The 26,025-nt window shown below is 36.5% G+C and overlaps 1 protein-coding gene across 8 annotated transcripts in view; it reads left to right on the forward strand.

The window, feature by feature from the left end:
* The window catches only part of NAALAD2 (N-acetylated alpha-linked acidic dipeptidase 2), a 51,828-nt gene that overhangs the window by 16,206 nt on the left and 9,597 nt on the right, over positions 1-26,025 (forward strand). For 4 of the 8 annotated variants that reach the window (XM_086383053.1, XM_086383054.1, XM_086383055.1 and 1 more), the window contains exons 6-16: positions 396-582; positions 6,066-6,159; positions 7,300-7,398; positions 12,058-12,143; positions 12,567-12,686; positions 12,791-12,873; positions 16,284-16,347; positions 17,759-17,826; positions 18,426-18,517; positions 21,386-21,476; positions 23,806-24,070. In XM_086383053.1, the coding sequence (XP_086239179.1) occupies positions 396-582; positions 6,066-6,159; positions 7,300-7,398; positions 12,058-12,143; positions 12,567-12,686; positions 12,791-12,873; positions 16,284-16,347; positions 17,759-17,826; positions 18,426-18,517; positions 21,386-21,476; positions 23,806-24,070 (1,249 nt within the window). Of the gene's footprint in view, positions 1-395; positions 583-6,065; positions 6,160-7,299; positions 7,399-12,057; positions 12,144-12,566; positions 12,687-12,790; positions 12,874-16,283; positions 16,348-17,758; positions 17,827-18,425; positions 18,518-21,385; positions 21,477-23,805; positions 24,071-26,025 lie in introns of those variants that run through there. The other 4 variants (XM_086383057.1, XM_086383058.1, XM_086383059.1 and 1 more) reach the window with 3 other exon arrangements.

A 26,025-nucleotide genomic window follows, 5' to 3' on the forward strand; every position in this document is an offset into this window, starting at 1 on the left:
TAAAGTGAGTTAGACAAGGTCCTTGTTCTCAAAAAATAGTAGTAGAGAAGAAAGATATTTAAAAGTTATTTTACAATGCTTTGATCCATCTTGTAATATAGTCATATACAAAATATGGAAGATGTGTAGAAAAGAGAGACATTAATTTTGCAGTTTTAGGTATACTAGGAATGCTTCACAGAAAAGGTAATAACTTGTTTGGAGTTATGTTGAATAAATGTGAGTTGTTAAGTCTACCTGGGCAGAAATCGTATTGAAGCCTAAAAGAACTGATTGTTACCAGTGTGATAATAAAAGTGCGTAAGTTTCCTTATGTTATTAAATTGGTTTTATCTTACAAGGATAAGTCAGTCTTTTGCCATTTCTACATTATGGATTGCTTATTGCCCCTGCAGGTTAAAAATGCCATGTTGGCAGGAGCCAAGGGAATCATCTTGTACTCAGATCCAGCTGACTACTCTGCTCCTGGGGTGGAGCCATATCCCAAAGGGTGGAACCTTCCTGGAACTGTAGCCCAGAGAGGGAATGTGTTAAACCTGGACGGTGCTGGTGACCCCCTCACTCCAGGCTATCCAGCTAAAGGTAATAGATGAGCCTGTTATGGCCCACTCATTTTTGCAAAAATATTACTTGTCCTTACAGAAGGTGTAAAAGTAAGCATCTATAGAATACCATTAAAATTGTGCACAATTGTATTTTGGATTGCTACTGCTAGGAATTTAAAAGAATTTCCCTTTTATTATTTCAGCTTTAAGTTTCCATGAGGTGTGGACGTGGAGGGGGTAGTAGACAGTTCAGTTCCCTTCTGCCTTTAGTAGAGGTTGAAGAACACATGTCCAGAGTAATACTATTCTTACCAAACTAGAACTTAGGGTTTCTGAACTGTGTAATGATTTTATATTTCTACAGATCACATATTTTTATTTTTGAAAATATCAATGAGTTTTTTTGTGTGATTTAATATGTAAAATGTGAAAGGTTTTCACATTTGGGTAACCATATCCACAATCAAGATAATGAACGTGTCCATTACCCTGAAAAGTTTCATCTCATCTTTTTGTGATGCCTTCCTCTCAACCCCACTCCCTCCCTGCCAATCCCTAGGAACCATTGATTTGCCTTCTGTCTAGTATAATAATTTTGAACTTCAGCTATGTTGACGTCTGTGTCAATATTTCAGTTCTTTTTGTCGTGGTTGTTGAATGGTATTCCATTGAGTGGATACTCTACAGTTTGTTTGTTTACTTTTTCTTGGGAATTTAGATTGCTTTAAGTTTTGGAGATATTATGCATAAAACTTCTACGAACAGTTGTATGCAAGTCTTTATATGTATATATACTTTTGTCTCTCTTGAGTAAATGAATAGAAATGGCTTGGCTGGATAACATGATAGATGATTTTCAGATTGTTTCCAAAGTGCTTGTACCATTTTGCATTCTAGCAGCAGTGTGTGAGTGTTCCATTTGCTGCATCCTTGCCAGCACTTAGTATGGTTGATCTTTTTAACTTTACATTCTAATCGATACGAAAGTCTCCAGGTTACAATTCTTTTTTAAAGTTTTGGTAGCTATTCTGGTTCCTTCCCATGTGAATTTTAGAACTGGCTTATCAATTTCTACCAAAAAGTCTCCTGGGAGGTTGATTGAGGTTGAATTAAACCTATAAGTCAGTTTTGGGAAAATTGATATTTTAAAATATGGGATCTTCTGAGCCATAAACATGGTACAGCTCTCAATTTACTTAGGTATCTGTAACTTTCTCTCAGCCCATTTGTTGTTTCACTGTACAGACCATGTGTATCTTTTTTCACATTTATCCATAATAATTTCATAGTGTTATTCTTTTTTTAATTACATTTTAAATTTCGATTTCCAGTTGACCGTTGTTAGTAAATGGAAATGTTGTTTCTAGAGGAAACATACTGATCTTGTGTATTGATCTTGTATTCTGTAAACTTATCAATAATTAGTTCTGCTAGGTTTTTTTGGATTCCATCAGCTTTTGTATAGGTGATCATGTCATATGCACATAAAGAGAGTTTTATTTCTTTGTTTCTGTTCTGGATGCCTTTTCTTTTTCTTTCCTTATTGTAGTATCTGGTACTTCTAGAACATTGCTGTAAAAAGTTGTTAGAGCAGATATCCTTGCCATGTTCCTGTCCCCAAAGACTGTCCCTGTCTTTCTCTGTTAAGTAGGATCTTAGCCATAGGGTTTTTTTTTTTCTTTCAGATTTTATAGATTCTTTTAAATCTGATAAAGATTGAGGAAGTTCACTTCTATCTTAAAGTGCTATGAATTTTTATCTTAGCACATTTTTCTCATTTGACTAGCAATGTGTAGTGAATGTTGTCAGATTCTTTTACTGTACCTAATAAAATGATGTTAAATTGTTCTTATCTATGTTTTTCTTCAATTATACATATTGATTTGGTGGGGGGGTGCACCCCGTGAAGCTTACTGGATGTTCTCGAATAAGGTATTAAAGGCAGGCCATGCTTGTAAAGACAGAATCCTAATCACTAGGCTACCAGGAAATTCCCCAGATTGATTTTTGAGTGTTAAACCAAAACAACCTGGGATAAACTCTAATGGAACATTCTTTTTTTTTTTTTTTTAAATTATTTATGACTACAGTCTTCATGGCTGTGTGCAGGCTTTCTCTAGTTGCAGTGAGCGGGGGGTTCTCTCAAGTTGCAGTGCACAAGCTTCACACTGCAGTGCCTTCTCGTTGCAGAGCACAGACTCTAGGTGCACGAGCTTTAGCAATTGCGGCACTCAGGCTCAGTAGTGGTGACACAGGGGTGTAGCTGCAGCATTTTCGAACTTCCTGGACCAGGCACCGAACCCTTGCTGCTGCACTGGCAGGTGGATTCTTAACCACTGGACTGCCAGGGAAGTCCTCATTGTATTATTCTTCTATGTAATACTGGTATATTACTGGAATTGTGCTAACAATTTTGCTAAGAATCTGTCTTTAATAATAACGGATATTCTCCTATCAATTTACTGTCTTGTAATATCTCTGTCTCGTTTTGGTAGTAGTAACATTGACTTCATGGAATGAATTAAAAATTACTTCATAAGACTGTTCTATACATCAGTGTCTCTTTTGCTGTCTCGTACACAGGGTTATTGTTACCATCTTTCTAAATTCCATATATATGCGTTAGTATACTGTATTTATGTTTTTCCTTCTGGCTTACTTCACTCTGTATAATAGGCTCCAGTTTCATCCACCTCATTAGAACTGATTCAAATGTATTCTTTTTAATGGCTGAGTAATACTCCATTGTGTATATGTACCACAGCTTTCTTATCCATTCATCTGCTGATGGACATCTAGGTTGCTTCCATGTCCTGGCTATTATAAACAGTGCTGCGATGAACATTGGGGTACACGTGTCTCTTTCCCTTCTGGTTTCCTCAGTGTGTATGCCCAGCAGTGGGATTGCTGGATCATAAGGCAGTTCTATTTCCAGTTTTTTAAGGAATCTCCACACTGGACTCTGTGGGAGAGGGAGAGGGTGGGAAGATTTGGGAGAATGACATTGAAACATGTAAAATATCACGTAAGAAACGAGTTGCCAGTCCAGGTTCGATGCACGATACTGGATGCTTGGGGCTAGTGCACTGGGACGACCCAGAGGGATGGTATGGGGAGGGAGGAGGGAGGAGGGTTCAGGATGGGGAACACATGTATACCTGTGGCGGATTCATTTTGACATTTGGCAAAACTAATACAATTATGTAAAGTTTAAAAATAAAATAAAATTAGAAAAAATGCAATAAGGAAAAAAAATAAATAACATAAAAATAAAATTAAATTTAAAAAAAAGAAGAAAAAAAAGCAATCTGAATAAATAAATAAATAAAAGGCCAAAAAAAAAAATTACTTCATCTTCTTCATTTTTCTGCAAGTGTTTATGTAGAATGAGTTTGATTTTATCTGAAAACATGGCTCAGTGGTAAAGAATCCACCTACTAATGTAAGAGATGCCAGAGATGCAGGTTTGATTCCTGGGTCAGGAAGATCCCCTGGAGGAGGAGATGGCAACCCACTCCAGTATTCTTGCCTGGAGAATCCCATGGAGAGAGAAGCCTGGTGGGCTGTAGTCCATGGGGTTGCAAAGAGTCAGATGTGACTGAGCAACTGAGTGTGACATGGCATGATGTAGAATCCTTCAGTGAATCGATATGGGCCTGGTATTTTGTTGGTAGGAATGTTTTTAATTGCAAATTAAATTTCTTCAGTAGGTATATGGCTGTTTACATTATGTATTTAATCTTGAGTGAGATTTGCTAGTTTAAGATTTTGTCCATTTCATCTAAGTTGTTAAATTTATGGGCATATAGTTCTTTGTAATATTCTTCCTTTCTTCTCTCTCTTTCTTTCTTTTCTCCAGGTACTGGAGTGCTATTCTCTTCTTTATTTCTGATATTGATGGTTTGTATCTCTTTTCTTTTCTTGATTTGTCTTGCAAGGGATTTATCAATTTTGTTAATCCACTCAGAGAACCAGCTTTGGATTTCGTTGATAATTTCTATCATTTGTCTGTTTTCTATTTCTAACATTTCTGCTCTGGTCTTTAGTAGGATATATCCTTTCTTCTGCTCATTTTTGCTTTATTTGCTCTTATTTTTTCAGTTTCTTAAAGTAGAATTTGATGTAACTTGTTTGAAACCTCTCTTTTTTCTAAGATAGTTGTTTTAATGCTCTAGAAAACTCTATTTTGGCTGAAACCACAAGTCTCAATTAGAATTTAAGCCTGACAATACTTTTCATCTTCCTTTAAGGAGAATATTGTTATTATTTGAGTAAGAAATTTTCACTTATTCCCAATACCACTTAGTTCAGTCACTCAGTTGTGTCTGACTCTTTGCAACCCCATGGACTGTAGCACACCAGGCTTCCCTGTCCATCATCAATCCAGAGTTTACTCAAATTCATGTCTGTCAAGTCAGTGATGCCATCCAACCATCTCATCCTCTGTCCTCCCCTTCTCCCTCTGCCTTCAGTCTTTCCCAGCATCAGGGTCTTTCTCAATGAGTCAGTTCTTTGCATCAGGTGGCCAAAGTATTGGTGCTCCAGCTTCAGCATCAGTCCTTCCAATGAATATTCAGGACTGATTTCCTTTAGGATGGACTGGTTGGATCTCCTTGCAGATCAAGGGACTCTCAAGAGTCTTCTCCAAAACTACAATTTAAGAGCATCAATTCTTTGGTGCTCAGCTTTCTTTATAATCCAACTCTCACATCCATATTTATCCACCAGAAAAACCATAGCCTTGACTAGATGGACCTTTGTTGGCAAAGAAATGTCTCTGCTTTTCAATATGCTGTCTAGGTTGGTCATAACTTTCCTTCCAAGGAGTAAGCGTCTTTTAATTTCACGGCTGCAGTCACCATCTGCAGTGATTTTGGAGCCCCCCAAAATAAAAGCCACTGTTTCCCCATCTATTTGCCAAGAAGTGATGGGACAGAATGCCATGATCTTAGTTTTCTGAATGTTGAGCTTTAAGCCAAATTTTTGACTCTCCTCTTTCACTTTCATCAAGAGGCTCTTTAGTTCCTCTTCATTTCTGCCATAAGGGTGGTGTCATCTACATATCTGAGGTTATTGATATTTCTCCCAGCAATCTTGATTCCAGCTTGTGCTTCATCCAGCCCAGCATTTTGCATTTCCTTCAGTTCTTATTTTACAGTTCTTTCTAGTTTCAGAATCTGGGACACATTTTCCAGGTATTTAGTTGACTGAAGCTTCTCTAAAAAGGATTCAAGATATCCTTAAGGAAATAAAATATTCATTACATGAAATGTCAAAGCAAATATAGGAATCTGTAATCCCTGTAATTGATTTTATATTAAAATGCAAATGATTTAATTTCTTACTGTCAAATTTAAATAGACCATATTAGATAAAACAGTCAGTCACTTTGGGGGAACTTTAAAAGTTTGGATGTAATATCAAACATATAGCAAATCTGCATTAGTAATAACAGGAATTCTTTTATACCCTTTGCTCAATTCTTCAGTTGTTTTCCTCTTATGCAATTGATTTCTGCAGAGTACACCTTCAGACTTGATGTTGAAGATGGAGTGGGAATTCCCCAAATCCCTGTACATCCCATTGGATATAATGATGCAGAAATATTTTTACGGTATAGTTTTCCAGTTGTATTTGAGAATAAGATCTATTACACTAAACATCTATTTTCTGTTCTAAAACCTACCTATGTTAAAAGTGAAGTCTTGTATCAGAATTGACTCCTAAAGTAGGGAATATAGAACACATCTTTTTTTCTGTAAGGAAAGAGCAGTTTATTAACTAAGAAATAATAAGAAAACAGTCCTGTATTTGCTACAAATGAAAGTCTCAAAAGGAAAAACTATGTCTAAAGATAAAAATATTGACTTGAGATTTTTGAAGTAGTTAGGTTATCTTAGGTATTTGTATTTGACCTGCATTTCAAAAATGTGCTGATACCCACAACTCACTGGATTTGTAAACTTATACCAGTTACCCAATCTTTCTCCAATTCAGGTTCCTTCTCTGAAATGAAGACAGAACTAGTTTCTACCTGATAGAGTGATTATGAGTAGGTGAAATCATTATATAAATATCATAGGAAAAACATTCAGTCAGTGTTTGCTATTACCGTATTGTGTAACTGTTGGTTCTTTTTCAGATTTCCTAATGTCTATTTTTTGTTTAATGTATGTGCAAATGCCATTCAGTAATGTTTTTTGAGTGGCTACTATGTAACCAGCAGCTTTTCTAGAAATTAATTTCTTCTTCTCCTTAATTTCATATGTTTAGGATTTCTTGAACCTAATGCTTTCCTATGTAAATAATTAAAGTCAGAAGCAGAGAGGCTGATGCACTGATGTTTCCCATTTCCCCTCACTATTTTGGTTGTTTTTTCCTTAGCTCTTTTTTTGGTGGGAGGCTGTGCTGTGAAGCACATGGGATCTTAGTTCCTCAACCAGGGCTTGAACGCAGGCCCAGGCAGTGAAAGGCCAACTCATAACCTCTGGACCGCCACGGAATTCCTCTCCTTAGCTCTTACCACTAGCATAGCAACATTTTACTTATGTTTCTCTTGCTAGTTATGGTTCTCTTGCTAGGATGTAAGCTCTGCAAGGGAAGGAAATTTTACAGTTCCCAGCACTTAGTAAATCCTCAATATATATTTGTTAAATGTTTGAATAAAACCTCATCAACTTACTTTGTGATTTCTTTTAGAAATTGTGATGCTCAGCCTTTTTTTTTTTCTGTCATTTTCATTTTCTCTTGACAGCTATTTGGGAGGAATTGCTTCACCAGATGAGAGCTGGAAGGGAGGTCTTAACGTGAGTTACAACATTGGGCCTGGCTTTGTAGGACACGATTCTTTCAGGTAGTTTTATGTTACTTTAGTATCCTACTAAAAGTTTACATATTTAGTGGAAAAATGTCAAGATAAGTGTTCTGCCAGTTTTGCTTTGCTTATATTTTTTTTTCTCATTTTTCATAGTGAATAATTATCGTTTAGAAATACTTAGAGCTTCCCTGATGGCTCAGATGGCAATGCAGAACCATCTGGGTTCAATCCCTGGGCTGGGAAGATCCCCTGGAGAAGGAAATGGCAACCCACTCCAGTGTTCTTGTCTGGAAAACCCCATGGACACAGGAGGCTGGCAGCCTCCAGTCCAAGAGGTCTGCAAAGAGTTGGACACGACTGTGTGACTAAGCAAAAGAATTACTTATGGAATGATGTATTAAATTCTTCTTCCAACAGGGATATCACAACATTTGTTTTTTACATCTCAAAAATTGCTACATCTGAGTTACAGGTTTAACATTTTAAGTCTCCTCTCTTTTTTCTAAAGTATTTATTTGGCTGTGGCAGGTCTTGGTTGTAGCACGTGGTATCATCCCTGACGAGGGGCTGAGCTGGGCTCCCTCCACTGGGAGCATGGAGTCTCAGCCACTGGAACACCAGGGGAGCCCCTTAACTTCCCTCTGTACCTAACGTTTTTAAAGAGCTCTTCAGATAGCTGTCAAAATGCTACACATGTGAAGCACTAGCTTAACCTAAGGGAAGGAGTAAAAGAGAAGACAGACAGGTTCCAGCCTTTTTAGTGATCACTTCCTGTGTGTGTGGGTTAAATAAGTTAAAATGGGTATGCACATAACTGTTATAAGGCTCAATACACTTATTTTAGTTATTATTGTTATCAACCCATGATAGCACTTTTGAGGAGGCATGATCACAGAATATGTTTCATTGAGCTTAATTTTACAGAAAGAATAAGTTTTCCAGTGGATCAAGTTAGGCAGGAAATGTCAGTGGCAGAGAACAGCTTGTCCAGAGTTGTACAACATCATGGCATGATCAGAACTTTAAGTACTTTGATTTGCTTGAAAGGTAGAGAGGAAGGGAAACTTAAAAATTGATGAATTGCAGAAAATATAGCTGTTTTTATTGAGACAAAATTATTAAGTCAGTCTTGTTTGCTAGAAATTTACTTAACAATATGAAATTATATTTTGAGAATGTCTTTTAATTTCTATTAAAAGTTTTATTTCAGAACTTTTAAATTATTGCTGCTGACAAGTGTTCAGCCAAGTCTGACTTTTTGCAACCCCATGGACTGTACCCTGCCAACCTCCTCTGTCCATGGGATTTTTCCAGGCAAGAATACTGGAGTGAGTTGCCATTTCCTTCTCCAGGGGATCTTCCCAACACAAGGATAGAACCTGTGTCTCTTGCATCTGCTACATTGGCAGACAGATTCTTTACCATTAGCACCACCTGGGAAGCCCTTTAAAGTATTAGGAGTTCTGTTTTATTTTATAGGAATTTTAGAAATATTTTTATGTAAGTGTTTATCTCTCTCAATTAGAATGGACTTTTTTTAATATAAGAGACTTCATTATCTAATTATTAATACTTTCGAGGTACACAATGAAAGATATATGCCTTTCTGATTTATAAACAGAAACATACAAACACGGAGAAATCAATAAACACATGGCTACAGTCACAGTTCAAGAGTAAGCTCAGAAACAGACCATCTCCCTGCTGAAGACATCAAAAAGCTGTCCATCTTCACCATAAGCAAAAATCCCTGTTTGATTTGAACTCAAAGTGGGCAAATACACTATTTAAAAAAAAATAATTGCTAAAAACAAGACTCGGTATCATTTCTTATCTAAGAGATCTTCATAATAATGCATTGATCAACTTATAGAGATTACCAAATGGTAAGACCTGAAACCAAATTCTTTACCATTGCCACCACAAATGGGATGTAACTTATCTGCTATAAGCAAACTAGAAACATAAACAAAACACAGAATCAGTAGGAAAAAATAAGTTGGAGATACAGAGATTCAGGCAAGTTAAAATTTTATTGCTGCTTGGAATGTACATCTGAAAGTCAAGGAAGACGTGTCTGGGTTTAAGCTACCCATTCTTGGCTCTCCAAGAAGAATCCATTGTACATCTTGGTGGGACTTCCAGAAATGATAAAGGATTATTTTTTTTAAGTAAAACCATAATTCTCGTACGAATATAAAATGAGTTTGTGTAAAAATTTTATTTAATGCAACAAGGGAACCTGAAAGGAGTTAAAAGCTGGTTCAAAGGAGAATTCAAAGATGATACAAAAAATGAGCTCCTTAGGAATGCTGCAGTGAGTATGCTTAATAGCTGAAAAACTGATTTCTTCCACATTAGGAAAGGAAAGTTTATGAGAGAAATTGTGCATTTCAGTGGACATGAGTTATTTGTATTACCAGATTTCCACAAGTTAAATTCTGTCTCTGTAGAGTTTTTAAATAGTCTTATCAAAGACTTTGATAGGCAGAAGTAACTCTGATATGTGAGCTGAGTTTGTTCTCAGATTTCTCCAGTATTTCCCTATATAGGAGGATATTCATTCCTTTCACAAATATTTATTGAGCATTTACTGTACCCTGGCACCATTCTGGGCACTGGGGATTCAGCAGTGTACAAAACAGGCAAAAACCCCTGCCATCTGGAGTCTATATTCTTGAATTCAGTTTATTTGGAACGTAATGAATTTGAAGTGATAGCAGGACATTATGGGCCATTATGTGTAATTTAATCTTATAGGCAACATCCCTTTAGGAATTAACTTGTAATAAAATGCAACATGTTCTTCCCTGTTGCAAGGCGGGGAAGGTAAAGGCCCATCTGAGTCAAATTGCCCCCAGGGCAGGTCTTGTGATGGTGCCAGATTGGAGGCTCAGGTTTTGGAAGGCTCAGATAGAGCACAGGGGTTCCTTGTGTCTGTATGGCTACATCCCTGGCTGATGTCATTGTCATTCAGGTTCCTGGCAAGTCAAATTCCCTCAGCATAGAATCCCAAATTGAAGATCAAATTCCTCTGGAAATCATTTCTGTCGATGGTAAAGCAGGAGATGCCCCAAAGTCAATCTCCCAAGTTGTCCAGAATTTCAGGAACTTCATTTGCAGAGCCCACAACGTTCTTGCTGACCCACTGGAAACCATAGCAGTATTTCTCTAGGTAATTCTTTTAGGTACTTCTGGAGTCAGTGATACTAAAAACTAGAAAAATATAAAGATTAAAGATGTAGATGAGTTTCTTTGAGAATCTGAGCAGATAGCTAGTTTATTTTCCGTTTAGATTAAAATAGATTGTCTTCTCTCATTCCTCATTGTTGCAGCATTCTTTTATTTTCTTCATTTAATTACATATGTCAGTGAAGTTGGGTTTCTTACTAATAGATCTTAGGCTCATATATTTAGAAACATGCTAAAGAATACTTTTGCTTTTTGCTATTAATTTCTATCATTCAGAAGCAAAAATAAAATCTTTTACTAAATGTCTTAAAATGCAGAACAACACCCACTGATTAGTTTTCCCCTAAAGGCACTTTTTAGTTGAATACTATTCATGAATTATATACACATTCAGAATCACAATGTACTTTTAGGGTGAGAAACACCAGAATCTACACTTAACAATATACAGGATTTGATGTATTAGTTCTTGCATTCAAAAATGAACTAAAAAGTAGAAAGTTCTGGGGTTCCCTGTGCACTTCCTATGAGCCTGCCATAGGTTAAAAATTTTTGTTCCCCTCTGATAAAGAGGCTCAACATTTTCCCATGTCAGTTTGGCTTTATAAAATGTAAATAGCATTTTTTTTTTATCATTTTCTGATCTTGATTGTACTTTCCTGTGAATTCTGATTTGGTTAATTACAATTGATGAATGAATATTTAAAAGGAAGGCCCAGATCAGAATCAACAGTGATGGCCTGGAACAGTTTCATCATATAGCTATCTTATACACTTTAGCAGGTGTTTCTCAAACTGCCATTTAACAATAAAGTTTATCATGTTTCTTGTAGGCAGCACTCAATCAGCTCTTTAACAGTATACTGATGGACCATTTTGATAATCTTGGAAAATGTTAACTGAATATCAGGAATTAATATTACTATAAAACAAATTAAAAATAAGCTTCTCCAGAGACTTCCCTGGGGGTCAGTGGCTAAGACTCTGAGCTTACAATGCAGGGGGCCCAGGTCCTGATCAGATCTCACATGCCACCACTAAGATCTGGTGCAGCCAAATGAATAAATACATATTTAAAAAATTAGGCTTCTTTGACCTTTAGTAGATAATAGGCTCTCTCCCTTATTTTTGTAATTGTGTAGCATGTATTTAAAAATTTTAGAATGAATATACAAGCTGTGTTTAATAATAGAATATTTTGAACTTTAAATATCAACAATAGAGCTATGAGGGAGGAAAAATATATTGATGTTTGATTTTTAAAATTTGAATTTAATGTGCATGCTTCAGTACACAGGAGTAAGATGTCATGATATCTGCAACTTACTTGCAAATGGCTCAACAGTATTACAGTTATTTCAGTTTGCATGGTGGGTATTTGGGAAGTTATTGCCCTGTTATACAATTTTCCGTACTTTTGATATTTCTTATAACAAAACAGTGGAAGAAAGCTGCTAGACATAATGCTCCTTGTGAAGTAATTTGTCCCCTTTGAAATTCTAGGAAGGTTAGAATGCATGTTTATAATATCAACAAAATTACACGGATTTACAATGTAATCGGAACTATCAGAGGATCTGTGGAACCTGGTAAGTTGATGGATTATTGTAGTTGTTTGGCTTTATAAGATTGCAAGAAGGTGTTAGTCCATGGCTAATTTTTTCCTGGCTGATGTGAAATGACTAACTTTGGAAGAAAAAAGTATAATTCTAAATGAAGACTCTACCTTATGGTGTTCATTTCTATGGGGAAACTCAAGAGGAAGTTTTTTTTTCTGATTAGAACATAACATTTTTAATATGCTTTATTTTTAGTGTGATTTTAGTTTCAGAATAAAATTGAGTACTAGGTACAGAGAGCTCACATGTAACCCTTGCTCCCCTCAAACCCCATGTGTAACATCTTGTACTGTGGTGGTACATTTATTAGAGGAAGTTTAATTTAAAATCATAAGTTGTACTCTTTATAAATGTATTCAAAGTTGAAGTTCTTTTGAACACATTTTTTCCCAGACAGGTATGTTATTCTGGGAGGTCATCGGGACTCCTGGGTATTTGGAGGCATTGACCCAACCAGTGGGGCTGCTACTTTGCAAGAAGTTGCCCAGAGTTTTGGGAAACTGCTCAGAAGTGGTAAGTAGTGTTTCTGTGGTAGGTGATGACAAAAACTGACGAACTGAAATTTCCTTAGCTTTTAGGCGGATATACCTAGTTATGTGTGTTAACAATGATTACAGGCTGGAGACCAAGAAGAACTATCATTTTTGCCAGCTGGGATGCAGAAGAATTTGGACTTCTGGGTTCTACAGAATGGGCTGAGGTAAATAAGACAGAAGAGTTCTTGTTTTCTTGGTCAACAGGCAACAAATATTTATATCTCATGACTGAAGTGACTTAGCCTGCATGCATGCATCAGAGAAGGAAATGGCAACCCACTCCAGTGTTCTTGCCTGGAGAATCCCAGGGACGGGGGAGCCTGGTGGGCTGCCGGCTATGGGGTCGCACCGAGTCAGACACGACTGAAGCGACTTAGCAGCAGCAGCAGGATAGTCACAAATAGGTTCCATTACCTAATATGGTTTTAATTTTGATAAATAGTCAAGAGAATTTAGGAATTAGAGTTTGTTTTTACTTTCGTAGCAGATTGGCAAAACAGAATATCCTCTTAATTACTGGACTGTGAACAAATTTATTACTGTCAAAATATTTTAGTTTGTATTATTTGTTTTGTAAAAAATATGTATGTTCAGAAAGTAGTTAAAACTAGCAGGCTGTTTCTGACAAATGACTTAACTTGTCTAAAAACTGATACAGATCCTTGGAGTTACTTTTCAAGTTTTTGAAGTTTCTTTGGATTTCTTCTATCTAAGAAAACATCAGATGTTCTATTATGGTGACTATATTATAATTTCACATTTATAGATTTGATACATAATTGTAAACATGGGTTTATTTTACCATTCATGAAAGTGCCTGATTGTGGAGTATAAGATGATAATTTTGTAAATTGACTTATTTTTTGCTTCAGCTATGATTAATTCTGTCACTGACTCTTGATGCTTTAAGTGTCTCTCCTAGGCTCCCCTCTGTCATCTTCTTCCCTTAGCCTCTCTGTCCAGTATCTCTAAGTTCTTAAATGTGCAAGGTAAGCTCAGAAGGCAAGTGTGCCGAAAACAATTTCCCTCACCATCCTCTACTTTATAAGTCCAGATTTTGTAGAATTGCTTTAAAGCATGTCATGTATTTCTTGCCATCTATTGTTTCCTTCTGACTCCTTTCCTCTTACTTTACTTAAAAAAAAAATGAATTAAATAAATACGGAAGTAAAATCACACACAGTTACTTGTATCACTTATGCTTTGTTCCATTTATATTGCAGAGTTTTATTATTACGCTGATATTGTGAATATGCATTTTGGAATAGACTTAACTGTAGATGAATAATTTCTTAGGAATACATGCATGTATAAATATATATTTCAGTTCCTATAATTTCAGCAGCTTAAAATGAAGATAAAACAAATCCAAGATATAATATGCCTTGCATTAATTTAAATACATGTGGGTTAAAAGACAGTTTCGATACTGTTTCTAGTTTTCTGCCAGATTCTTGATCACATTCCACAGCATCCTTACCTTCTTAAATATAGCTTAGGAATCTTCTTTATTTCTACTGTAAGTATGTTATAATGGGGACTCTGACTCTATTTATCTATAGCAAAGTCAGCTGTCACCTGACCTGTGGGGGCAGCTGCAGAGATAAGAATCCTCATTTGTGTAATAACCACTCACAGCTTTAAATGTTTTTATTGTGACGTATTCTTATATGGTAGCAAGCTAGAGAGAGTAGAGAGGTCTCAGCATATTCACATATGTGTGTGACACTAGCCTTCCTCTGCTTTATCTTATAGGGTGAGTGTATCAGACAGAGAGAAAGAATGTCTTCTCAGTCCTGTTGTCCATCCTCTCTCCCTCTAGTGTTTTTCTCTATTCTCTGCTTTTTTTTTGTTCTTTTTCTTCATCATACCTTAAAAAAGTTTTAGATAAACGCAAATTTTCAACTATTCACTTTAAATGATAAATTTACATGGGTATATCCAGTTTCAGTGGATCTCACACTTCTATGTATATGTAATGATTGCTAGAGATTCAGTTCAGTTCAGTCTGACTCATTGCGACCCTATGGACTGCAGCACGCCAGGCCTCCCTGCCATCCCAGAGTCCACCCAAAGCCATGTCCATCGAGTCGGTGATGCCATCCAACCATATCATCCTCTGTTGTCCCCTTCTCCTCCTGCCTTCAATCTTTCCCAGCATCAGGGTCTTTTCAAATAAGTCAGTTCTTCACATCATTTGACCAAAGTATTGGAGCTTCAACTTCAGCATCAGTCTTTCCAGTGAATAATTCAAGACTGATTTCCTTTAGGATGGACTGGTTGGATCTCCTTGCAGTCCAAGGGACTCTCAAGAGTCTTCTCTAACACCACAGTTCAAAACCATCAGTATTTCAGCACTCAGCCTTCTTTATAGTCCAACTCTCACATCCATACATGACTACTGGAAAAACCATAGCCTTGACTAGATGGACCATTGTTAGCAAAATTATATCTCTGCTTTGTAATATGCTGCCTAGCTTGGTGATAGCTTTACTTCCAAGGAGTAAGCGTCTTTTAATTTCATGGCTGCAGTCACCATCTGCAGTGATTTTGGAGCCCAGAAAAATAAAGTCTGACACTGTTTCCTCTGTTTCCCTATCTATCTGCCATGAAGTGATGGGACCAGGTGCCATGATCTTAGTTTTCTGAATGTTGAGCTTTAAGCCAACTTTTTCACTCTCCTCTTTCACTTTCATCAAGAGGCTCTTTAGTTCTTCTTCACTTTCTGCCATAAGGGTAATGTCATCTGCATATCTGAGATGCAGGTTATTGATATTTCTCCCAGCAATCTTGATTCCAGCTTGTGCTTCTTCCAGCCCAGCGTTTCTCATGATATACTCTGCATACAAGTTAAATAAGTAGGGTGACAATATATAGCCTTGATGTACTCCTTTTCCTATTTGGAACCAGTCTGTTGTTCCATGTCCAGTTCTAACTGTTGCTTCCTGACCTGCATACAGGTTTCTCAAGAGGCAGATGAGGTGGTCTGGTATTCCCATCTCTTTCAGAATTTTCCACAGTTTATTGTGATCCACACAGTCAAAGGCTTTGGCATAGTCAATAAAGTAGAAATAGATATTTTTCTGGAACTCTCTTGCTTTTTTGATGATCCAGCGGATGTTGGCAATTTGATCTCTGGTTCTTCTGCCTTTTCTAAAACTAGCTTGAACATCTGGAAGTTCGTGGTTCACATATTGTTGAAGCCTGGCTTGGAGAATTTTAAGCATTATGTACTAGCATGTAAGATGAGTGCAATTGTGAAGTAGACTGAGCATTCTTTGGCATTGCCCTTCTTTTATTCACTCACAGGGCATGGAAACTGCACTCTGATAATACTTTTGCCTCAGGGCTCACTGCTATTGCTATAAACAGTAACTAAGCATCATAATGTTTTTCTTGTTTAAATGTATCAATGTTGTCAACCAAGCAGTTAACAGCATTTTCTCAGAAATTATTGTCAAAGGTATGGGTTTTATAGAGGTATTTGTAGACCCCTCTTATACCCAATTAATCTATTTTGTTTATATTCCCACAAAATGCTGTGAGTGAAGTAACAACTTTGCTTCAACTATAGGAGAATGTAAAAACACTCCAGGAGCGAAGCGTCGCTTATATCAACTCAGATTCATCTATAGAAGGTAAATTTTATTTTTGATTGTTATTAAATAGTATACCATCATTTAAGTCTGTACATTCAGTTTGTAAACCAAGGTTTTCCTCTTCCTATGCAATACCTCAATACCTTCATTTTCCATTTTACTAGAGAGAAAATCATTATAATTCGAATGAATCAATGTGATTCGTAACTAAATGATTGATCCTAATTTCTTTATATTTGCCTATTTTGAATTACTAGTCTTTAGCAGCCTTGATGGGAGGGGAGTTTGGGGGAGAATGGATAAATGTATATGTATGGCTGACCGCATTTGCTGTCCACCTGAAACTGTCACAACATTGTTACTTGGCTTTAAAATAAGTTTTTTTTTTTTTTAAAAAAAGAATATTTTTATTAAACACACTATGTGTTTTGAAGATTCGAGATATTTTAGAGGGTGGTTAAACTTTGTATTGAATAACATTGAACTACCTGAGGTGCCAAAAAAAGGAGAAGAAAATCTCTAGTATGTCATTACATTCTTCATGTGGAGATAGTAAAAGGATTGGACTAAAATATTTCAGAAGAAATATTTTACAGAATATTTTATACAGAAATACCTCCTGAATGTAATGAAACAGATTTGAAGGGAGCAAAATCTACACACTTCCTTTGACTCTAATATGTGACATTTGTATCTCCAGGCTTTGTATTATTATTTCTAGATACATGTCAGAGCACACTTACTAGCCACTGACATGCTCTGGTCTAATGTCTGCTGTATACTATTGTATTAAATGAGTGAGGGAATTCCCTGGGGTGGTCCAGTGGTTAGGATGCCATGCTTACACTGCTGTGGGCCTGGGTTTGATCCCTGGTTGGGAAACTATGAATGAAGAGAATGAATACTGTGGCCTTACCCCTTCCTTTGCCGAAATCCCCCTGAGCGATACTGCCTTGGTGAAGAATGACTCACTGGTACTGTGGGAGCTGCCGCCTTAGCAAACTCCAGTGTCCTAAGTGTGTCCTGCAGCCTCTCTCGCCACTGAAGAATTATTTCCATCCTATTTTTGTTGTTGTTGTCTTAAATAATAGTCTTTATTTTTACACAAAGTGCTGCAAAACGAGGCAGTTCCCCAAGGGTGACTTGGAGCTAGAAATTCCATCCTGAGTGTGAAAGTGTTAGTCGCTCAGTTGTGTCCAACTCTTTGCAACCCCATAGACTGTAGCCCACCAGTCTCCTCTCCATGGAATTCTCCAGACAAGAACACTGGTGTGGGTTGCTGTTTCCTCCTCCATGTTTCCACCCTATTTTTAATTCTCTGGGAATGATGCATTCAATTTGAAGTTTATAGTATCTTGTTTGTACTTGGAAAATAAAGTTAGAATTAAATATAGATTGGAGTTTCATTTGGAAGTATTAAAATACTTTATGTGTCTTGTGTATTTTTCAGGCAATTACACTCTCAGAGTTGACTGTACACCCCTTCTTCATCAATTGGTGTATAAACTAACAAAAGAGGTATGTAGTAGATGTGTCTTAATTTTTTCTGATGGACAGTAAATAACTTTTGTTTTCTAAGTTGGTGATACTTAGAGTGGAGAAAGGAACGGAGAGTATATGTCTGTAAGTATATGTTTAATGAGGGTAATAAAAAATGTTTGTGTGTGTATCCCTACATAAGTTCTTATAGTTCCCAACGAGAAACCTGAGGTCATGTAGCTTATTAAAACCCATTAAATTCCAACATTGTTTAAACACAGACTTTCTGAAATTAACTGCTCCTTTTCACCCCACCTGCCCTGCAAAACCAGGACTCATTGACAAGCTCAGCTCTTTAATGTCTGTCTGCTGTTCTAAGGCCTCATTGTAGATCATCTTGGACAATCTCCTAAGTACATGGCCAGGTTACTACCAAGTACAAATTATAAATGAATAGGAGTTTGGGCTGGGATTTTTTTCCCCTGCCATTTGTAAAAGCATGTTTTTCTATAAAGAGTATAAAACACAAATGTTCATGTAGATAAAAAGAGACGTTGATGTGAAATAACATGTGCTTTAATATTGGCAAAAATGTAATTGTTCTGTCTCTTTTCTTAATATTTGACTTATCTTTTCAGATCTCCAGCCCTGATGATGGTTTTGAGAGTAAATCTCTTTATGAAAGCTGGTTAGCAAAGGACCCTTCGTCAGAAAGTAAAACTTTGCCTAGGTAAATCATTTGTATGCACGTTTTCTACCACAGGATCAGTTGAGTTCCCAGACATGCAATTGTTTCTCCAGACATGCAATTCTCAGATGTCTCAATGGTTTGAGAATATTTTTGCAAATATTTAGTAAAAGATTATTAGGTATTACTTTGCATTCTTGTATAAAATTACATTCAGATATGTATTAAATAAGGGCTTCCCAGGTAGACACCCTGCCAATGTAGGAGACACAAGAGATGCAAGTTTGATCTCTGAGTTGGGAAGAACCCCCTAGATGAGGAAACAACAGCCCACTCCAGTATTCTTGATTGGAAAATTGCATAAACAGAGGAGTCTGGCGAGCTACAGTCCATAGGGTCACAAAGAGTCAGGTATGGCTCAGCACATGAATTATATGTATTAAATATATTAATAAATATAACTTCAAATGGTAATGATGAAGTAAAAAAAATGATGGGTTATTTCTTTCTAAATTTATTAAGGTGCATTATCAGCATCCACCAAGTTATGTCTTTACCTGTAGTTAGTTTAGAATTTGTGCAAGAATTAATTTTTACTTCTCATTTGTACAACAGCTGTCGTGCACTTATTTTGTATTTATATTTGTTTTCAACTGCTATGCTTTTTCTAAAACCAGCTGTTGGTAACAATTCATAGCAAATAAGGCTTGTGAGAGTTTAAATGTATCTTCATTATGTTTTATTTACTTATCCAGAAATAAGAAAAACACTAGAGTAAAAGATTAAAAAACATCCCAAGGTCTCAATCTCAAAAACACATCTAATAGTTTGGAAGTATATAGTTAGGTTCTTAATGTCTACGTAATTTTATATTCTGTTTTACTGACATCATTTTGAGTGAAAATCTTCTATGTCATTACATTATATATAAATATATATGTATGTATACACTGGCTTCTTAATTATATGCAAAGAAATATAATTAGATTTATTTCTGAAATATACTAGGGCACATTTAGAGTCTTCGTGATCTTAAATGTAGACTTTCTCATGACAGTTTTCATACTAGACCACAGTTCTCTGAGGGGAGAGATCATATCTTATTATTTGTTTTCCCTCAAAAAATACCATAAATGCTGAGGCCATAGTTACCCGTGAACTTCCTGATGTTCAAGCTGGTTTTAGAAAAGGCAGAGGAACCAGAGATCAAATTGCCAACATCCGCTGGATCATGGAAAAAGCAAGAGAGTTCCAGAAAAACATCCATTTCTGCTTTATTGACTATGCCAAAGCCTTTGACTGTGTGGATCACAATAAACTGTGGAAAATTCTGAAAGAGATGGGAATACCAGACCACCTGATCTGCCTCTTGAGAAATTTGTATTTGAGAATTTGCAGGTCAGGAAGCAACTGTTAGAACTGGACATGGAACAACAGACTAGTTCCAAATAGGAAAAGGAATACGTCAAGGCTGTATACTGTCACCCTGCTTATTTAACTTCTATGCAGAGTACATCATGAGAAATGCTGGACTGGAAGAAGCACAAGCTGGAATCAAGATTGCTGGGAGAAATATCAATAACCTCAGATATGCAGATGACACCAGCCTTATGGCAGAAAGTGAAGAGGAACTAAAAAGCCTCTTGATGAAAGTGAAAGAGGAGAGTGAAAAAGTTGGCTGAAAGCTCAACATTCAGAAAACGAAGATCATGGCATCCGGTCCCACCACTTCATGGGAAATAGATGAGGAAACAGTGGAAACAGTGTCAGACTATTTTTCTGGGCTCCAAAATCACTACAGATGGTGACTGCAGCCATGAAATTAAAAGACACTTACTCCTTGGAAGCAAAGTTATGACCAACCTAGACAGCATATTCAAAAGCAGAGACATTACTTTGCCAACAAAGGTTCGTCTAGTCAAGGCTATGGTTTTTCCTGTAGTCATGTATGGATGTGAGAGTTGGACTGTGAAGAAGGCTGAGCGCCAAAGAATTGATGTTTTGAACTGTGGTGTTGGAGAAGACTCTTGAGAGTCCCTTGGACTGCAAGGAGATCCAACCAGTCCATTCTAAAGGAGATCAGCCCTGGGATTTCTTTGAAAGGAATGATACTAAAGCTGAAACTCCAGTACTTTGGCCACCTCATGTGAAGAGTTGACTCATTGGAAAAGACTCTGATGCTGGGAGGGATTGGGGGCAGGAGGAGAAGGGGATGACAGAGGATGAGATGGCTAGATGGCATCACCGACTCAATGGACGTGAGTCTGAGTGAACTCCGGGAGTTTGTGATGGACAGGGAGGCCTGGCGTGCTGCGATTCATGGGGTCGTAAAGAGTCGGACACGACTGAGTGACTGATCTGATCTGATTTGATAGTTACCAGGTTGCCAAATTTGGTGTCACTGCCCAACTCTGGTTGTAGTCAGTACAGATTTATAGTTTTATCATAGGTATAAACAGATGTAATAGGGAAGTTCCTTTTTTTCCACATTTTAATCAACTTTATTTTCTAAAGTTTAAAAATAAATTTTAAAATAAATTAAAGTTTATTTGTTATTTTACGTAATAAAATAAAAAAAGTTTTCATTGTTTAAAATCAGCATATCGTCGGGGTGTTGTTGTTTAGTTGCTAAGTCTGGTCCAACTCTTTGCAACCCCATGAACTGTAGCCTGCCAGGCGCCTCTGTCCATGAGATTTTCCATGCAAGAGTACTGGTTGTGTGTTGCCATTTCCTACTGCAGGGGATCTTCATAGGAAAGTTTTCTTGAGGTTGGTATACCTTTTTTAATTTTTGCAAAGGTACCATACAGTTCCTTGCAGTTGTTGGGACAGGATTCATTGTCCCATCTATTTATATTATCTATTTTTGCATTTATTTATTCATGTGTGTGTGTTATATTTTACATTTAGAATTAACAAGCTGGGATCTGGAAGTGATTTTGAAGCTTATTTTCAGAGACTTGGGATTGCTTCAGGAAGAGTCCGTTACACTAAGAATAGGGTAAGCCATCTTCTTTATTTTGGATACATAGCACTTAATCCACATTCCTTTTGTTAGGAATTCTGTCATTTAATGGTTGGGCCCTGGGCACTGTGCCCTGGGAAGAATGCCAGGGATAGAGCTAAGACTGTAGGTCCTACTGTAGATAGACTGAGAAATAATTTGTGTTATTTTGTGAATGTTCACTGCCAGGGTTATTCAGTGAAGTGGTAATTGACAGAGTAATGCCAGGTGCTTAGCTGGTTATCACTGCCAAGAGGTTTGCATCCTTCTTCTGATGCAGGTGTTGTTGGAAAATTTAGTTCTTTTCTGGTCTGCCCCATTGCATCTCAAGCACATTGATGGTATGTAAGTATATGGGTTAGGCAAACCTATACCATTTTTGTCTATGTTATAAGTTATGTCATAAGTCATATTGAAGATTACATCAGTACACTTAGGTTTGTCAAAAATTTTACTAATTTTCTGATAAGTGCAATATGCCAACAACATGCTTGTCTAGAATACATATCCCTTGCAAATTTGACTATCCAGAATACAACTAAGAACAGGGAAGTAAGCAAAAACAGCTGCAGAATAACCCAAAATAAGTGCATAAATCAGTATACTGCTACTCATTACACTTCATTCGTAAGAGATGTACTTTTGGGAATTCCCATCAATCAGACTCCATGCTTCCCCTGCAGGGGGCACAGGTTAGATCCTTGGTCGGGGAATAAAGGTCCCACATGCCATGTGGCACAGCCAAAAATTTTCTTTTAAATATCAAAAGACATATACACAATGGAGTATTACTCAGCCATTAAAAAGAATACATTTGAATCAGTTCAACTGAGGTGGATGAAACTGGAGCCTATTATACAGAGTGAAATAATCCAGAAAGAAAAACACCAATACAGTATACTAACGCATATATATGGAATTTAGAAAGATGGTAACGATAACCCTGTATGCAAGATAGGAAAAGAAACTCAGATGTATAGAACAGTCTTTTGGACTCTGTGGGAGAGGGATAGGGTGGGATGATTTAGGAGAATGGCATTGAAACATGTATAATATCATATAAGAAACAAATCACCAGTCCAGGTTCGATGCAGGATACAGGAAGCTTGGGGCTGGTGCACTGGGATGACCCAGAGGGATGGTATGGGGAGGGAGGAGGGAGGAGGGTTCAGGATGGGGAACACGTGTACACCCGTGGCAGACTCATGTTGATGTATGGCAAAACCAATACAATATTGTAAAGTAATTCGCCTCCAATTAAAATAAATATTTAAATTAAAAAAAATAATAAAAAATAAAAAAAATAAATATTTAAATTAAAAAAAATAAAAAATAAAAAGACAAAAACTCACCACACTGTACACTTAATGTTGATGAATGTTATTAAATTACACCTCATTAAAGCTGCCTTTAAAAAAAGAAAAGAGAGGCACTTTACTCTCTTTCAAAGCCTGTTCACTTTTGTATTCTGTCATCATTCTGAACAAAGTGATCTAGTTTCTAAGACAATGCAGATTAAAAGCAGAATGTTAGATAAATGGAAGGAGATAGATACAAAGATTCCTTTCAGTGATATTAAAAGCAATAAAAATGATAGGTTTATATCAAAGAAACAGGTAAACTAATGTTAAGAAAAGCAGATCTAAGTAGTCAAAAATATTTACATGGGGTACCACCCTGTAACAATTTGTTTATAATGATAATCCTTAATTTTGTAACAAAGATTAGGTGGCATGTGGATATACATTACTTGGGAATGCAGGCGAAAGGCTTAAAGGTACAGCTGACCTTTAAACAACTCAGGAGACAGAGGTGTTAACCCCTGGAGAAGTTGAAAATCATGTGTAACTTTACATTTGGGATCCTATAGTATGTATTTATTATAAAAAAAAAAATCTGTGTATAAGTGAACCCCTGCAGTTCAAACTCATGTTGTTAAAGCGTCACCTGAATAATCCTCCAGTTATTATCAATTACTGAGCTGCACAGAACCTTTCATTCTCAGTCAATTGATTTCTAACTGTGCTGATATTCGAGTATGTACTCCTTAATTGTCAGCAAAGCAATGAGGAAAATTTTCAAGAAGCAGTATTTTAAATGAAGATTATATGAATTACTAAGTGAATAATGGTAAAATTTTAAGTTGGTGAACATTTCATGGTGAACTCTTAGTGAATTAGCCTTAAGTTTCTCCTTTATTGTGATGAAACTCAGCGTACCATATGGTTATGTTTTTTAATGGAAGCATTTTATAATTCCATAAAATATAATTTGAATATTTAATATTTTTCTATACTTGATCCCTCTCCACCTTTTTTTTCTCCAGAAAACAGATACTTACAGCAGCTATCCAATATACCATACAATTTATGAGACATTTGAGTTGGTAGAGAAGTTTTATGACCCCACGTTTAAAAAGCAGCTTGCTGTGGCTCAGCTACGAGGAGCATTGGTTTATGAGCTTGCAGACGCTAAAATCATTCCTTTCAATATTCAAGACTATGCAAAAACTTTGGAAAACTATGCAAGGAGTATCTATAATTCATCCAGGAAACATGAGCAAGCATGTAGAGGCCATGGAGTATCATTCGGTAAGAAATGGTTGGGCAGGTATTTTACAGTCGTCAAGTTAGAGCTTTAAAATATCCTCTCCTGTCATCAGTGCATACAGTTTCATCCTAGAATTTATCCCCACTTCATTTCACCATTCTGCCTTCTAGACAAAGAACTTTAAACACCTATTACACAGTGCCATTTAGTTTGATATGTGTAGGATGAATCCATTGTGCTAAGTTTGTGCTGCAAACATTGGGCTGATAAATATTTTCCCTATATTGCTGCCTTTAAAAATGCTTTTATTGTTATAAGTACAATACTATTATAGTGTAACAATATTACAGAAAGATGGGGAAGTAGAGAAAGCCACAAATTCCGCTACATATATGTATTATAATTACTACCATTATTATTACAGCATTTACCTATTAGTGTTTTCCTACATGGAAGATTTTTACATAGTTTTCAGCATTCCTTCCTTTTCTATCTTGCCTTTTTGTGGTTGCTGTTTCACACCAAGTCTCTCTTGGGAAGCAGTGATGAAATTTATTATAGCACAGAGTAGTGTAGGAGCATTAAGCATTGTATCTTAAAGTAGTTTCCTGGCTCAGATCCTGGCTCTAATATTTAGTCACTGTCAGATCTTGGGAAAGTTACTTAACACCTTTACTGTCCATTTTATTGTGAATAAAATAGGAAAATATGTTTCCAAGATCGTTGTGGAGATTCAGTTGGTTGGTACATAGAAATAATGGTGACTGACAGTGCTCATAATGTTAGCTATTATTACTGTTTTATTGTAACCATTCTCTTTTACTGTTCTGGGAGTACATCTTCTTTGTATATATCAAGTTAACAAACACTTACTGAGTGTCTGCTGTGTGCCAAGTGCTCCATTATTTCCTGGAAGATAGAAAGAAGTTTAAGAAATAGTCATTGTCCTCACAGAGCTTATATTCTCATGGAGAAGGAGAAGACCAGACACAGGAGATAAGCTGTTAGAGGGATACATGGAGAGTACTCTAAGGGCCCTGAAAATGAGTACTGGATGGTCAGTAATGGCTTCTGAATATAGTCACATAGCAATTAGTAATCTTCAGAAAGAGGATTAGCAGCAATACTAAGATCTAGAAACTGAAGCAAAGAAAAATTTAGAAAATGGTGCTTACATCATTATGACTCTACAGTCACTGCAGTGATGGGGAAAATGAAGAGAGATGAAACGAAGAAGCAAGCAGAGCCTGAAGCAGGATGGGTGTGCGGAGTCCTGTGGCTGTCCAGCATCTGTTTCTCTTCATAAATGCCCCAATTTCTTTCTGGTGAATTAGCCTTTACTAATTTTTATTATGGAGGGTCCAACTGAGAGACAGATTAAACAGTTGCAGCAGAAGGACTGTGTACAAAGTTGATGGATAGATGGATATACATTTCTCTACATCCTGCTTATCAACTCATTGCATTGTCTTATATTCCTAAGACTCTACTAAAACTGCTGTTTCCAAAGGTTTCATTTACTTATGCCACTGAATCCTAGGGACACGTTTCAATTTTTCTCTATTAATATTTTGACTTTTGTGTTTCATTTGAAATTTAAAGTTTCTTCAACACTCTTTTCCCTTAGGTTTCATAATAGCTACTATTAGATTGTTTGATTTGTACATAATATTAAAAGCAGCAACAATAACTGAAGGCCAAAAAAGGACCTTATTTCTTCTATTGAATGTACTTATACTGAATGCATTACTTACTAGCTTTGTAGTCTCACAGAGATCCCATGTTTGGAGCTGTAATACTTTATCTATAAAATGAATATTGAATCCCCTGCATTATAGGATTAATGCAAGAAGCAAATCAATAATGTATAGTAGTATCCAGTTTTGAAAAGATGGAAAATGATAAACAGGTTGTTATAAAAATGATACACTTTCCTAATCTCTTTTCTTAGAAATTTTGTGAACTAAAGATTGATCAGACCAAACTGGATCCCAGT

The sequence above is a fragment of the Bos grunniens genome, chromosome 29 (assembly GCF_055505025.1).
Source record: "Bos grunniens cultivar Pamir isolate PY7600 chromosome 29, Bosgru_T2T1.0, whole genome shotgun sequence".
NCBI classification, from domain to species: Eukaryota; Metazoa; Chordata; class Mammalia; order Artiodactyla; family Bovidae; genus Bos; species Bos grunniens.